Source organism: Podarcis vaucheri (genome assembly GCF_965113315.1).
Source record: "Podarcis vaucheri genome assembly, chromosome: 3".
Lineage (NCBI taxonomy): Eukaryota > Metazoa > Chordata > Lepidosauria > Squamata > Lacertidae > Podarcis > Podarcis vaucheri.
Genome location: NC_138761.1, coordinates 77,150,467 through 77,164,493, shown reverse-complemented (window position 1 = coordinate 77,164,493; position 14,027 = coordinate 77,150,467). Strand labels below are relative to the sequence as shown.

General features: G+C 40.8%; 1 protein-coding gene across 4 annotated transcripts in view; it reads left to right on the top strand.

The window, feature by feature from the left end:
* GRIK2 (glutamate ionotropic receptor kainate type subunit 2) overlaps positions 1-14,027 on the top strand; it is a 462,985-nt gene that overhangs the window by 342,909 nt on the left and 106,049 nt on the right. For 3 of the 4 annotated variants that reach the window (XM_082216617.1, XM_082216616.1, XM_082216618.1), the window contains exons 13-14: positions 3,382-3,500; positions 7,922-8,139. In XM_082216617.1, coding sequence (XP_082072743.1) covers positions 3,382-3,500; positions 7,922-8,139 — 337 coding nt within the window. Of the gene's footprint in view, positions 1-3,381; positions 3,501-7,921; positions 8,140-14,027 lie in introns of those variants that run through there. The other variant, XM_082216619.1, reaches the window with a different exon arrangement.

The window sequence follows — 14,027 nt, the reverse complement described above, 5'->3', positions numbered from 1 at the left end:
CCTCACATACTGCAAAAAATTTAAAAGACATGATTTGAAAGAAAGTTTATCTCCTATCATTAAGCTGTGTGCCTGAAGTGCATATTTTGTGTGAGTGTTTTGTCCTCAAAAGCACAAATAATAATATGGCACCACAGTAGTAATTTATCAAAACACGGCAAAAAAAGGAAAGAACAGAGGAGTCTATATCAAACACCTTGATCTCAAACATATTTAGCTTGGAAATCCCATTTTATTTCAGTGAAACTTGCTTCCAAGTGTCTTATGTCTACATCAAGGCAACAACAAAGAAAAATGAGTTGACATTTCTGCATTCTTTAGCCACAATTTGATAAACAAGTTTTCAGACCGGAAGCCATCAGTGATGTAAATGTCACACATTATGTGGTCAGTACCATTTCCCAGAATCTGTGATTTGCCTCTTTGTAACTTCCAGACAGCCTTCTCCAATTGAGTGAACTGTGATTCTACTGGCATTATCAATTCAGGGATTGATGATGATTTAAGGATGTGTGGTAGTGGGGGCATTGTAGACAGTGACGTTGGAGGGAAATGAAATGCAGAAAAGCACAGAAAGTGATAATTGTATAATTGGCAAGTCACAAAACAGTTATTGATATTCCAGGCATGCAGGCATCGGTAAGCCAATGAACACACGCCGTGTCCTAAGCAATCAATCAAACAAACAAAAACCCACCATTGACTTAGTTCAGTCCACAAGTGATAGCACTGAACCTCTTCATGTATTATAATTCAGGGGTTTCATGTTGCAGTCTCACTTGAAGTTTCTTTGTTCTAGGATGTCAACTCCAAAGTCAATTCAAATGCTCCCACAGTGGCATTTTGCCATTTCTGATATTGGTCCATTTATTATTTTGCATATTGATTGCTAATGGAGCAAATGATTTGGAGCAAATGATTCAGCAGAGGAAACACAGCCCAGAATAACTAAGGAGATAGTACAAGAATATTTGGCTAGTTTAGATGTATTCAAGCCTCCAGGGCCAGATGGACTGTATCCAAGAGTATTAAAAGAACTGGCAGATGTGATCTCAGAACCACTGGCAGTCATCTTTGAGAATTCCTGGAGAACAGGTGAAGTCCCGGCAGCCTGGAGGAGGGCAAATGTTGTCCCTATTTACAAAAAGGGGAAAAGAGAGGACCCAAGTAATTATCGCCCAGTCAGTCTGACATCAATACCAGGGAAGATTCTGGAGCTGATCATTAAGCAAACAGTCTGTGAGCACCTAGAAAGGAATGCTGTGATCACCAATAGTCAGCATGGATTTCTGAAAAATAAGTCATGTCAGACTAACCTGATCTCGTTTTTTGACAGAATTACAAGCCTAGTAGATGAAGGGAATGCAGTAGCCTACCTTGATTTCAGCAAGGCATTCGACAAGGTGCCCCATGATATTCTTGTAAAGAAGCTGGTAAAATGCGGTCTTGACTATGCTACCACTCAGTGGATTTGTAACTGGCTGACTGACCGAACCCAAAGGGTGCTCATCAATGGTTCCTCTTCATCCTGGAGAAGAGTGACTAGTGGGGCGCCACAGGGTTCAGTCTTGGGCCCGGTCTTATTCAACATCTTTATCAACGACTTGGATGATGGACTCAAGGGCATCCTGATCAAATTTGCAGATGACACCAAACTGGGAGGGGTGGCTAACACCCCAGAGGACAGGATCACACTTCAAAACAACCTTGACAGATTAGAGAACTGGGCCAAAACAAACAAGATGAATTTTAACAGGGAGAAATGTAAAGTATTGCACTTGGGCAAAAAAAATGAGAGGCACAAATACAAGATGGGTGACACCTGGCTTGAGAGCAGTACATGTGAAAAGGATCTATGAGTCTTGGTTGACCACAAACTTGACATGAGCCAACAGTGTGACGCGGCAGCTAAAAAAGCCAATGCTATTCTGGGCTGCATCAATAGGAGTATAGCATCTAGATCAAGGGAAGTAATAGTGCCACTGTATTCTGCTCTGGTCAGACCTCACCTGGAGTACTGTGTCCAGTTCTGGGCACCGCAGTTCAAGAAGGACACTGACAAACTGGAACGTGTCCAGAGGAGGGCAACCAAAATGGTCAAAGGCCTGGAAATGATGCCTTATGAGGAACGGCTAAGGGAGCTGGGCATGTTTAGCCTGGAGAAGAGGAGGTTAAGGGGTGATATGATAGCCATGTTCAAATATATAAAAGGATGTCATATAGAGGAGGGAGAAAGGTTGTTTTCTGCTGCTCCAGAGAAGCGGACACGGAGCAAGGGATCCAAACTACAAGAAAGAAGATTCCACCTAAACATTAGGAAGAACTTCCTGACAGTAAGAGCTGTTTGACAGTGGAATTTGCTGCCAAGGAGTGTGGTGGAGTCTCCTACTTTGGAGGTTTTTAAGCAGAGGCTTGACAACCATATGTCAGGAGTGCTCTGATGGTGTTTCCTGCTTGGCAGGGGGTTGGACTCGATGGCCCTTGTGGTCTATTCCAACTCTATGATTCTATGATTCTATAATTCTATAATGGGACTTCTAGCCACCAGACTCCATCTCTTTGTATTCACCCACCATTACTTCAGCTTTGAGGGGAACATCATCAGGTCAAGAGACACAGCAATAGGCACTCACACAATTCAACAGTAGGCCAACATCTTCATGGTTCTCTGTTAACCGTGTAGCTTATCCCCAGACCATGTTACCCAGTTCAGCCACGTTCATCTGATAATGGGGTTTGTATTCCACACAAGCTTGACACCATTATAAATGTGTTAGTTTTCGCTGTGCCCGCAAGACTGTTATTTTATTTTATTAAGTGAAATCCTGCTCATTTAGAGGTTTAATTTAATAACAATTCCTCTAGGCTTCAAGGTGCTATTTTACTAGTCTTGTGAAACCATATTAACACATTTATTTAACAGTTTACCTTTCATTATCATTATCGGAAAGCCTTTGTACAAAGTTTTTAGTAGTGTTACAATGTAATAACTTGCTAATTATTATATTGCAATGCCTCCTTTTTTATGTGTGTGTCAACATGCCTAAGAGCTACACGATGTGCTATTTATTGGGGGTCTAAGTGATACCGAGTCCTTTACTGTGATTTGATTTTGCTTTGTTTTGTTTTTGCAAGACTTACTGGTGCCATATAATGTGCAAATTAATTAATGAAGGAAACTGTACTTCATCACTGGTATTTTTTCTTCTCCTTGTAATGCTTCCTGTATTTATATTCTGCAATTGCACTGTGACAACTTTCTTTCTCTATTTTCTATTTAACTTTTCTTATTTTTTCTGTTTCTTTTGCAGCAAATTTGCTGGATAGAATTTCTGCTCGCTGCTTGTTAAATATGTTCTTTTTTTCTGTCAATTACCACAGGTTTAGTCCCTATGAGTGGTATAACCCACACCCTTGCAACCCCGACTCAGACGTGGTGGAAAACAATTTTACCTTGCTAAATAGTTTCTGGTTTGGAGTTGGAGCTCTCATGCAGCAAGGTATACGATTCAGCCTGCTCTTTCCCCTGGGTGCCATGTCCCACTTTTTGCTGGGGGTGACAGTTCTCTCTTTATCTGGCACAAATTGCTTGCATGGGTGCCTCTGTGCATGTAACCATAAACCAGCTTTTAACATTAATACACCTAGGCATTCTTGAATCCCACTTTCTGAAAAAGAGTACCCAGCAAAATAAGATAAATCCAAACCTCAATATTCTCAGGACACTTCCCTCTAACCTGGATATAGGTAGATCTCACTGCCATTAATTGATGCACTAGTCTGTATTTTTCAAACAGTGACATTTTTGCAAAGCAAGAACTGAAAGCATGATTACCTCTTTACTATTGTCTACTTTGGATGTAGACCTTCATTTATCGTATTCAGCGCTGAAATGAGATGCCATTTATTGCATGGTTAATAAATGCCATCCCAGTTTGCAATAATTGTTGCAACCATGTTCTGTTTGAGATTCCTTAAATGCAAATTAATAAAGGCAAGGCAAACGTTGACGACGTAGCACATGCTGTACGGTATGTGCAAAGAAATGCATTTTAAAAGATGGATGCTAAAATTATAGGGATGCTCATCTGAGAATAGATAATAATACATCAACAGGGTATTTATTTATTTTGGTTATGCAGTGCACTCCTCTTGTGCCTATTTTGTTTAATTACAAGAGGGCAATATAAGCGGTAGTCCTAAACAATATAATCTATAGTAAATTGTTAGTAGGTTCCCCTCTCCCCCAGTGTAATACAACACATATAAAAGGAGGGCAGTATAATGTTTGTCATCTAATTAACATTACTTATTTTAAAATTCATTGTTCTTCATGCTATCATTGCTTGCCTTTAGTAGACTACACCCACATTTCCATGGAATACCAAAAACATTTGTCCCCTTCTTGAGCATATTTTTCAACAATATTTTAAGAGAAGTTGACAGTTGCAGGAGAGTATATGTACACATTTAGGTGCTAGAACCAGCATTTAATTTCGGTAACCAAAAGTACAGAAGGTGGACATGTGTATTTGGGTATCTTGTGCAGGTGGGGGGGCATTTATTTTGTTTTCATTTTAAATAACAGCATTTCATTTTGGAAAAGTAATTAATGTACTTGACAGAATGTCTTAGGAGACATGTAGAAGTTAGGGCATATTGATATAACTGCCCTGGAGCAGGAAGTTAGAACAACTTTAATTAAACCTCTACCACGCTTGTAAACTGCTCTGGATTCTTGTTGTTTTTGAAGTTATTGATACGTGGAGACCCAAAATAAATATAATTTAGCAGTGGGCACAATCCAGTCAGAGAGACGCAATTGTAATTTCCATTTATTTCAACAGAAAAGAGTTAAATACACTCTTTCATTCAAATTAAAAATGTTTAACTCTGGCTGGATCTGACATGGCCAGTGTGTTCTTTGCAGTCTGAACATTTTATTCTTAAACATCCTTTCGTATGAGTAATACAAAATGTATCAACATTTTAAAAGACAGAAACGACAATCAGATCATGAGTTAGAAAAACACTTGACAAATAGATAAGCCAAATATATTGCATAGTGGTAAATATCATGCCATACTCCTGTAAATTAAGTAGAAATAAAATTAATATATTTTATGAAACATAGGACTATCTACAAACCATACCACAAGGAGAAGACTAGGTTGAGTGGAAAGGAGTCCTGCACATGCCCAATATCCACTATATTTCATTTCTGGAATGCAGTTGGTTTCATCTAAAGAGAACTGATTGCATTTTTTGCTGTGGAGGTAGCAAGACATATAGGTTTGTAATCCTCAAGAAAAGGCAAACATACAGTGAAGGACCAAACAAACCATGAACAATGGGGCATTCATAAGAAATGTTCATGGGTCCCAGAGGTCCATTAGAACATAGTCTTCCTCCTCCTATAATTATTTTCTTGCCTCTGAAAAAGATTAGTGCAAAGAACCTTCATTTGTTTGTTTCAGACATAATGTCAAACCACAGCTTGGTGCAAGGTAAACTATATTGTGCTCATTCACTTATTTCTCCTTGCCTTCTTCCCTCACAGTCTCTGATTTCATTACTCACTTTCCATTTAGTGGCAAATTAGCATTTAGTTACATTTGAATTGAACCAGGGGGAGAAAACACACACGAGCAAGACATTTCATGCTTTACAGCCCCATTTTTATAGGCTAGTGAATTTCTGGCACTACTGGGGGTCCAATCTCATGGGACTCAGACATTTCCCTTGGCAGGAAACAGGAAGTCTCCTTAAGACATAGTCTTGCATTGTATTGGGTTTAGTGTGGGAGAGGCATATAAGTTATCCTACCTACCTGGTCTAAAGGTCAGGGGTCCCCTTTACTCTTTACCTGGTCTAAGCCAATGGGATAGCTCAGGTAATAACCTCAAATGAAAAGTTTCCCGACAAGGTGTAATAATTTTTGAAACACACTAATATCTGCATCATTGACACCCCCCTCCCCAAACACATTTCCATGAATGCTGGAGGCTACATGATAGAGGAATCTCATTCATTCCTTGCCCACACCTCTCTGCTCCCAGGAAATTGTGGGATATAGTGCTGGACATGACGTTACCTTGGGTACATGACAGTCAGCCCCTAACCAGGCTCTGTTTCACAGGCTTTGGTGGCACTCTCTCTTAATCCTTGGGTAAGATATGAACTTGTGGTAATTGGGGCAACTATGGCAAACATTTCTACTGTTCTTTTCTCTCAAGTCTTGTTTGACTTTCCTAAGTGTCGATTTTTTTGAGAAAGCAGTAAAAGCTGTTTGGCAGTATTAGCATTTTAGTGTCTTTTAAGTGTCTGACTGACAGGGCCTAGGAGCGACTACATCAGAAAGGTACTTTTCTACTTTTTCCCTTGCAGAATTCTAGGCAAAGTCTGGCGCTGGAGTTGGCTGTCATGTCCAAGTCTGTCAGAGCTTTTTTTGTTTGAAACAGCAAGGGTAAGATGAACTGCAGGGTAAGATGGGCTGTTTTGGATCGAATAGTCCAGTTATGATACCACTTCTTTTTTCTTTTTCTTTCCCCCCTTTCTTTTCCTTTCTTTTTCTGTTCTGTAATTGATGTTGAGTTTGGCATAAGCTCCATTCATCGGAAGATGTGTTACCTTGCTGGACCAGTTCCTTAACTGATGCAAAATAAACAGTATAATTAATCGGGAATAAAATAGTCCATCTTGCCTTCATTCCATTTTACCCAAGTAAAACAAAAATGAAAAAAAAAAAAACCCTTGCCAACTTTTTAAAATTTCTAATCCTTTATCATAATGACACTATGGATATATTTCTTTTGAAGCACCTTGTTGCATATATGCCTTGCAACATTCTTTTGCATATTGTGGAACAAATATATATTTGCCTTGCCAATACTAGTTAATTAAAATATTCCGTTTTCCATTTTTAAGAATTTCATGCATGCCAACTTACAATTTTATATTTTTGCAAATTAAGAAAAAAAATATTACGGCTTTTAATGATGAAGCACAAAAGGAGGCTATGTGCCTCCTATACTACTATTAGGCTCTAAATTAGCACTAATCATTATGTACATTACAAATTAATGACTAAAGCCACCTTCTGTTTTAGTGCCATGATCAGGCAACTCCAGCAATGCAGTTATAGTCTGTCTTCATATAATATAGGTGTAAGAGTAATAGTTCTACTGCTCTCTAGTAAATGAAATGTGTAGCTTGACCACCCCATTTATCTTAAGCTGTGGGGCTAACTATAGAGATGGGAGATGTTTCATTTTACCATTGGCTTGCTACATATAGATTCATTATGGTGACTTTTCTTTTTTAAGGCGGCAACATTTTCAGGTTTGTAGCATCCTCTTTGTATCAGAGTTTCTCTGATACATTTTTCCTGATTCCTTGGGGCAACAGCTTATTTGTTACAGAAGTCAAAACATTTTATGAGCTGCCAGATTAGTGGTTCATAAATGCTTTGAAGAGCTGCTGCAAGACTTTACTGGGAGGCTCAGGACTGCTGTTTGTTTTTAGTTCTCTTTTAACAGCTTAAGTGTCTTCTCTTTCTCATTTTATTTTTTCATTGTCACTTGATTTAAAGCTCATTAAAAATAATAATCTGGTTATGCACTAGATCACGGCCAAATATTGATTTGGACCTCCCATTGCTATATTTTTGGGTCCCATAAATGCTTGATTTGCCAAAAGCTTTTTTACCCTTCCCTTTTGAGTGGAATTTGGTTTTATTTTCAGTTTCAGTTCTGCGTCTGTATAAGCAAAATGTATGCCTGTCACTTTATTTATTTTTGCTCAGTGATTCCATTCTCACCCCTGTGACGAAAGCAAACAAACTCAAAAGAACTGAATTCTAAGAATGAGAAACACAATGTTTATGCACTGGATTCATCTTTCCCCCCCTGATTTCCGTTAGGTTCCGAGCTCATGCCCAAAGCCCTCTCCACCAGGATAGTGGGAGGCATTTGGTGGTTTTTCACACTTATCATCATTTCCTCGTATACCGCTAATCTAGCCGCCTTTCTGACAGTGGAGCGCATGGAGTCCCCCATCGATTCAGCAGATGATTTAGCGAAACAAACAAAGATAGAATATGGAGCAGTTGAAGATGGAGCAACAATGACCTTTTTCAAGGTAGGCCCTTTGCCATTTAATTGGAGGGGGATATTACTTACTGTGCAGTTGGTTAGCAGGTGGAGAAATTACTTTTGTCATTCAGATTATCATATTTTGGTAGGTTTAGAAAGTATGATGTCCTATTCATGCAGCATACTGTATGACAATGATAAACACTAACAAGTTCCGGCTTCTGACCTTAATTCAGAGTAAGCTTGTTTCTCTGCATAAACAAACTTATACCCACTTAACTGGGATTAAGTCTCATTTACCTTTGAGTATAGCCATAGGGTCAAGCTGCATATCTTTGTTTTCCTTTGTTAAGGAGAACAGAAGATGCCCATTGTCACTCTTCCTTGCCTGACTTTAATTCTTTCTTTAATTCCTAATGGCAATGCAATATAAAAAAAAACAATTTATATTTCAGTAGAATGAACCTGTACTCTTGTATTGCTTGGAAACTGAGGGTGCGTCATTCCTTGTTCTAAAAGCTGTTAAGGCACCTCTTCCTGGAAGGCTGAACTTGTTACTTTTCTTGTGCTTGTAATATACTAAAATAGTATTCATGCTATCTTATTTGCTGCAGTGTACTAATGAAAGTCAAACCAGTCCAGGTGCTAAGGTCTGTCATAGGAATCTCACAGTTTCAAAATGCAACCATGTTACTAGCAGTAGCAAATGGTGTAGTGGGCAAGTGATGCTCACCTGACCTTCAGTTGGTTGCATCACTGCTGCTTACCAAGAGGTTGAGGAGGAGGGGCAGCAAGGCTGTCAACATGCAAACACAGCAGCTGAGCCTGTCAGGTGTTCCCGATAGAACAGGTTTAGCTTCGTCAGTCCCCTAACTCCTGTTGAGAACAGAAGAGTATGAAGAGAAAAGCTAGTTAACATCTCCCCCCCTGTCGGAGATGAAACAATTTGTTAAGACACATTATTTCTTGTGTTGCTTTAAAGGTTAGATTCACAAATGTATAGGGAAATACCCAAGAGTTAAGAACCATATTCAGTACATAGTTGCCCCACCCCCTGCAAAAAAACCCATTCAATTATTATTATTAATAAATTTGTATATACCGCCCTTCATCTGCAGATTCATACACATGTTCTCCATTCCAGAGAGCGACTCTGCAGAAATCCTAGGATAGGACTGGAAGCTCAAATCACTCTTGCTTCCCCATTCACCACTTCTGTGGAAGATGGGAAGTAGCTCTGAATGAGAGGGTACTCACTCCTTTGTGTGTGTTTTTGCTGATCAAGATGATGATGGGCAGGTTTGCAGTACCCTCGCTGCCTCCCACTGCAGTTTGTGGCCTGAACAGTTGTTATTCTTTCCAATTCATTTATGTCCTAATGGTATGCACGGATAGTGGTGGTAGCTCTTTGTACCTGCTTTTCTTCAGTCTGCCAGCGTAATGGGGAGGGGAGTGCACTGCCTGTCCAGCCACTGCCCCTTACTCTGTCTCTTATACCATTGGTGTGGGTGAAGAAAAATGACCTACAAATGAGTTTATGTTATTTTAAAATTTATGAGAGCCACTTGGGGTATTGGGGTTTTTTTTATGCGGGGGGTGGATTGTTGGAGAGTGAGAGGTTGTTGCTGCTTTTGATGCTTTTTGTATTTTTATTTTGTATCTTATGATTTATGTGGAATTCGGTTGTATACCGTATTTTTTGCACCACAACACTCACTTTTTTCCTCTTAGAAAGTAAGGGGAAATGTCTGTGCATGTTATGGAGGGAATGCCTACGGGTGGCATGCCTACGGATTTTCCTCCTCTAAAAACTACGTGCGTGTTATGGTCGGGTGCGTGTTATAGAGTGAAAAATACGGTACTTTCCAATGTTTGTTTATTGTTTATGGTTACTTTTGTAAGCGGCCTTGAGCATGGATTTAACTTTGAAAAGGCAGCAAACAAATGAAATGATGGGTGATGAATGGATTCCTCTCATAAATCCTTCTAAATTTAAAGCTGTCTTTAAAAGAAAAGGGATGAGGGACTTGGGTGAGTTCCTTTTTGGGGGACTTAAATAAAAAGAACCTGATCAAAGGAGAAAGTGAGCAGCTAAATGCTATAGGAAGGTATTGAGAGTATGAATTGATTCACTGGTACTGTTATTAATTTATGTAAGATTTGAATATACATATAACCTAAGATTATCTTGACATTTAGAAAGGGAGGATTAATGCTGCAAAGATGGGCCATTGCCAGCACAGGAGCATAATGGCTGCGGCAGGTGCATGCAGAGAGGCCCGCAAGAATGGACACAGGAGATTGGTATTGGGTTGAATTAGGCCACAACTTTATTGATTAAGGAAAGAGTAGATTTGGCTAAGGCATTGGGCATGTATCCAGCATCAGGCAGCCCTCCTGGTACCTGTTAGGAACCTGGTGGGGTTGACCTCATGTAGGGAAGTCGCCCCTGACATGGATTGTGTGCCATGATCCTGTACAGGCTGCCATTGTGTGAAATATGTTGGCCCATCATTCCCTGTTTGGCTCCTGGACAGAGTCACCCCTCCTGGACCCCTCCCTGTGACTAAGGATCCAGTCCAATGCCTTATCTGCCAAAGTTGTGACGGTTGCTATAAGGCAGGTGAAAACCTGCAAGCTGGCCAGTTTGCTTGCAGGAGAAAATTCCTCCCTGGCCCTGAATACAACGACCAAGTAAATAATAGCAAGGCTAGCCCCATACCCACTCCCCACTGAGCGTGCCCCTATCAGATTGGGTGGGTGGGAAATCCAGTGGCGAACATCCAACAGGATGGCCTGCACTTGACCACCCCCTTAAATAGACTGGGGTGGGCTGGGTGCAACCCCCAAGCCCCTGCCCCTGATTTGCCTTGCAGGCACTGCCCACACATACCTGAGAGGTCATTGAGGCCAAAGGTGAGTGTCGTCAGGTGACCGTCCTCTTCCCTGGCCTCACTGATAGATGGCAGTCTCCATGGATCTACCACAGCCATGCCATGTGGCAAACATCATCCATCTGGAGCCTCAGATGAGCGGTTATTCTCCTCAGTGAGCCACTAGTTGCAATTCAGATTTTTTTCAGATCTCTCCAAGATGTCATGGATAATCACTTGTGTTTTCCTATTTTTGTGGAGACCCAGATGTTATGTAAACATTAACATAGTTCTGATGGCACTATGGAATTTGGAACTTATTAATATTCAGTAGCTAAAAGTACCATAAACAAGCTACCATGCAGGTAGTATTATAGAATTTTTTCTTCCAAAAATCTGTATGAGAAATAGAGGTAATAAGTTTGTAGGAGTTAACTGTAACTAATCAATCAAAGCTGCCTTAATGGCAGGGATATTTGAATCTGTCAAAACAAAATTTAGAGAAAGTTTAAAGAATCTGGTTTTCTTAATTTTAAAATGAAACAATATGATTAAAGTCTCAGGGCACAAAGAGATTATGACACAAAGTATTTATTCAGTCTTACCAAAGAACTCTACAAGACTTTATTTTATTTTATGTCTGCCTGATACTAGTGGAAGACTTTGATGTTGTATTCTTTCTGATTGTCAGGCTGAACTTGAAAGCATTTTGTGGGGGCAATTTTTCTGAGTAAAATATTCTAGCCCAAATGGTGTTATGCTGCTGCTTTTTTCTTTACTATATCTTCTTATTCTGCACATATTTCTTTTTCTATTTCACTTTTCACCTCTTTGTATTTTCCTTGTTAATTTGTTCTGGGTGTATCTTTGCAACCCCTGGATGAAATGCTATGCCTTCTAGCACTACAGAGTTGAATGAGAGTCATTCCTGACTATTGGAAGAACTTTCCCAAACAATTAGCTTGGGAAACGTCCATCTTCAATAAGTGTGGCCGGTTATTCATGTATGACTCTGTTCTATCTCCACTGTTGGAACCTTCTGTGTTCCTCTGAACACCAGTTGCTGGGGACTGCAAGTGGGGACATTGCTGTTGCACTGAGGTCCTGCTCCCAGGATGGAAATCTGGCTGGCCACTGTAAGAACAAGATGCTGGCCTAATCCAACAGGGCTTTTCTTATGATCTTATGGTGTGGCATGCCCTCAGTTCCTCATGTCTCAAGAGTTAAGGAAGTCTTGTCACTGTACCATCTACACCTACACTATATGTTAGTCTTCTGTAACCTGGTCCCCCTTCAGAGGTTTTGGAATACAACTTCCATCAGCCACCATGGCTGATAATACCAGCAGTCCAAATTACCTGGAGGATACCAGCCAGCTTGGGGAAGTCTATTATATGTTTGTCTTTGAAGTAAGATGCTGTCGTTACTAAACCTAGCACAACCTGGTACAAGAAACGACAGCAGAGGGAAACACACTAACAGTTTTGCATACTCAGAATGGCAGGTGAGCAGATTTTTGCTGGTCAAACAATGGAGTGGTAATGAATTAATTCACCCTATCTGTACACTACAACACCCCCCAACTGCTTTTTTTTTAAAAAAAGAGATGTACATTAAATGCCTTCTTAGCATATTGTCTGGTTGGGTAATATGAAAAGGGTATGGGGGAGGGCAGTGGCGTAGCGTGGGGGTGCAGGGGGGGGCCGGCTGCACCGGGCGCAACATCAGGGGGGCGCGCTCGCACTCGCAGCTCTCTGCCCCTACCTGGCTCCACGGGTTAGGGGGCGCAAATTACTTGCCTTGCCCCGGGTGCTGACAACCCATGCTACACCACTGGGGGAGGGGGAACCTGGCAATTGGATATGCAGTTCTAGGGATTAGGCCTTGTTGTCATCTGTCTGTCTTGAGACACAATGGAATGCACCTCACATTGCTGGAGAATCACAGCGTCTGCTGGCGGCTGCTGAGGCCGCTAACTTGTAACTGCCGCCTCCTGCATTGTTTTCGCTGCCTTAGCAGCACTAAAGTGACCAGGCCTGATGAGTGCAAAAGGAACTAGTGTAGCCTTCCGAACTTGGAGAAACATGTCCAGTCATAAAATATTGACCTTTGAGCTTTCAGTAATGTCTTCTGTAGTTACTTTTTTCTATTTTATTTTCTGCCATTTTTATTACCGTTTTAACTGGATGTGTTAGTGCTTTATGAGATTGATCAAGAGCCAGGAAATCTTTTGCCCCTGGAGATATCTAAAAGAGGATTGGGAGAGTGTGCACATTTTGATGAAAGAAAATCCTACTGTCCTGGGAACGTGACCATATGACCGACAGAATTATTGAGTCTAGGTTTAAATAGCAGTTGTGTCTATCATAATAAGATTGGTTGGCATCTGTCTGTCTTGGGTTGCAGTGGAGGAGTGTGTCTTTGGGGGTAACGTCAAACTCTTGGAAGGTTATAGCACCTGCTGGGGCTGTAGAGACTGATGTAGGAGAGACATAATTTTGTTGCAGCTGTGGCAGATTGAGACACCCAGTTGTGCTGCAGCAGGTGCACCATGGCTTTTCTTCTCTCTGTGCTCCTCCCAGTGGTCATTCCTTCTCTGGTCACTGCTATGGATGCATGACCTGTCTGTCTGTCTCCAGGTATTGCGGTCATCTGCAAGGGATTATAGTTGAGTGAAAAGTTGTACATTCAGTACAAAATGTTGCTATGAAATATGGTTATGAAGCTTACTGCCTGAGATTTTTTTTTTTTAAGTGGAGTTTTGTGAAAATGATTCCGCATTCCATCTTGGACAATTAAGCTCTGCTTAGATGTTCATCTCCACACATGGAGTGGGGAGCATGGCTGCCTATGCTAGCCTTGCTCCCAATGCTAGCACTACCATCCCCACAGGCGACAGCCTTGGATCTTCCCACAAGAGAGGAATTTTCATCCTTTCAGCTGGTCATACTTACAATTCCACCATACGATCCAGAACCTTGTATGATTGGGGTTCCTGTTCATGTGGAAGATTCTTAGCACTTTCAGTTGAACATGCAAAGTTCCCCCCTTCAGATCTTTT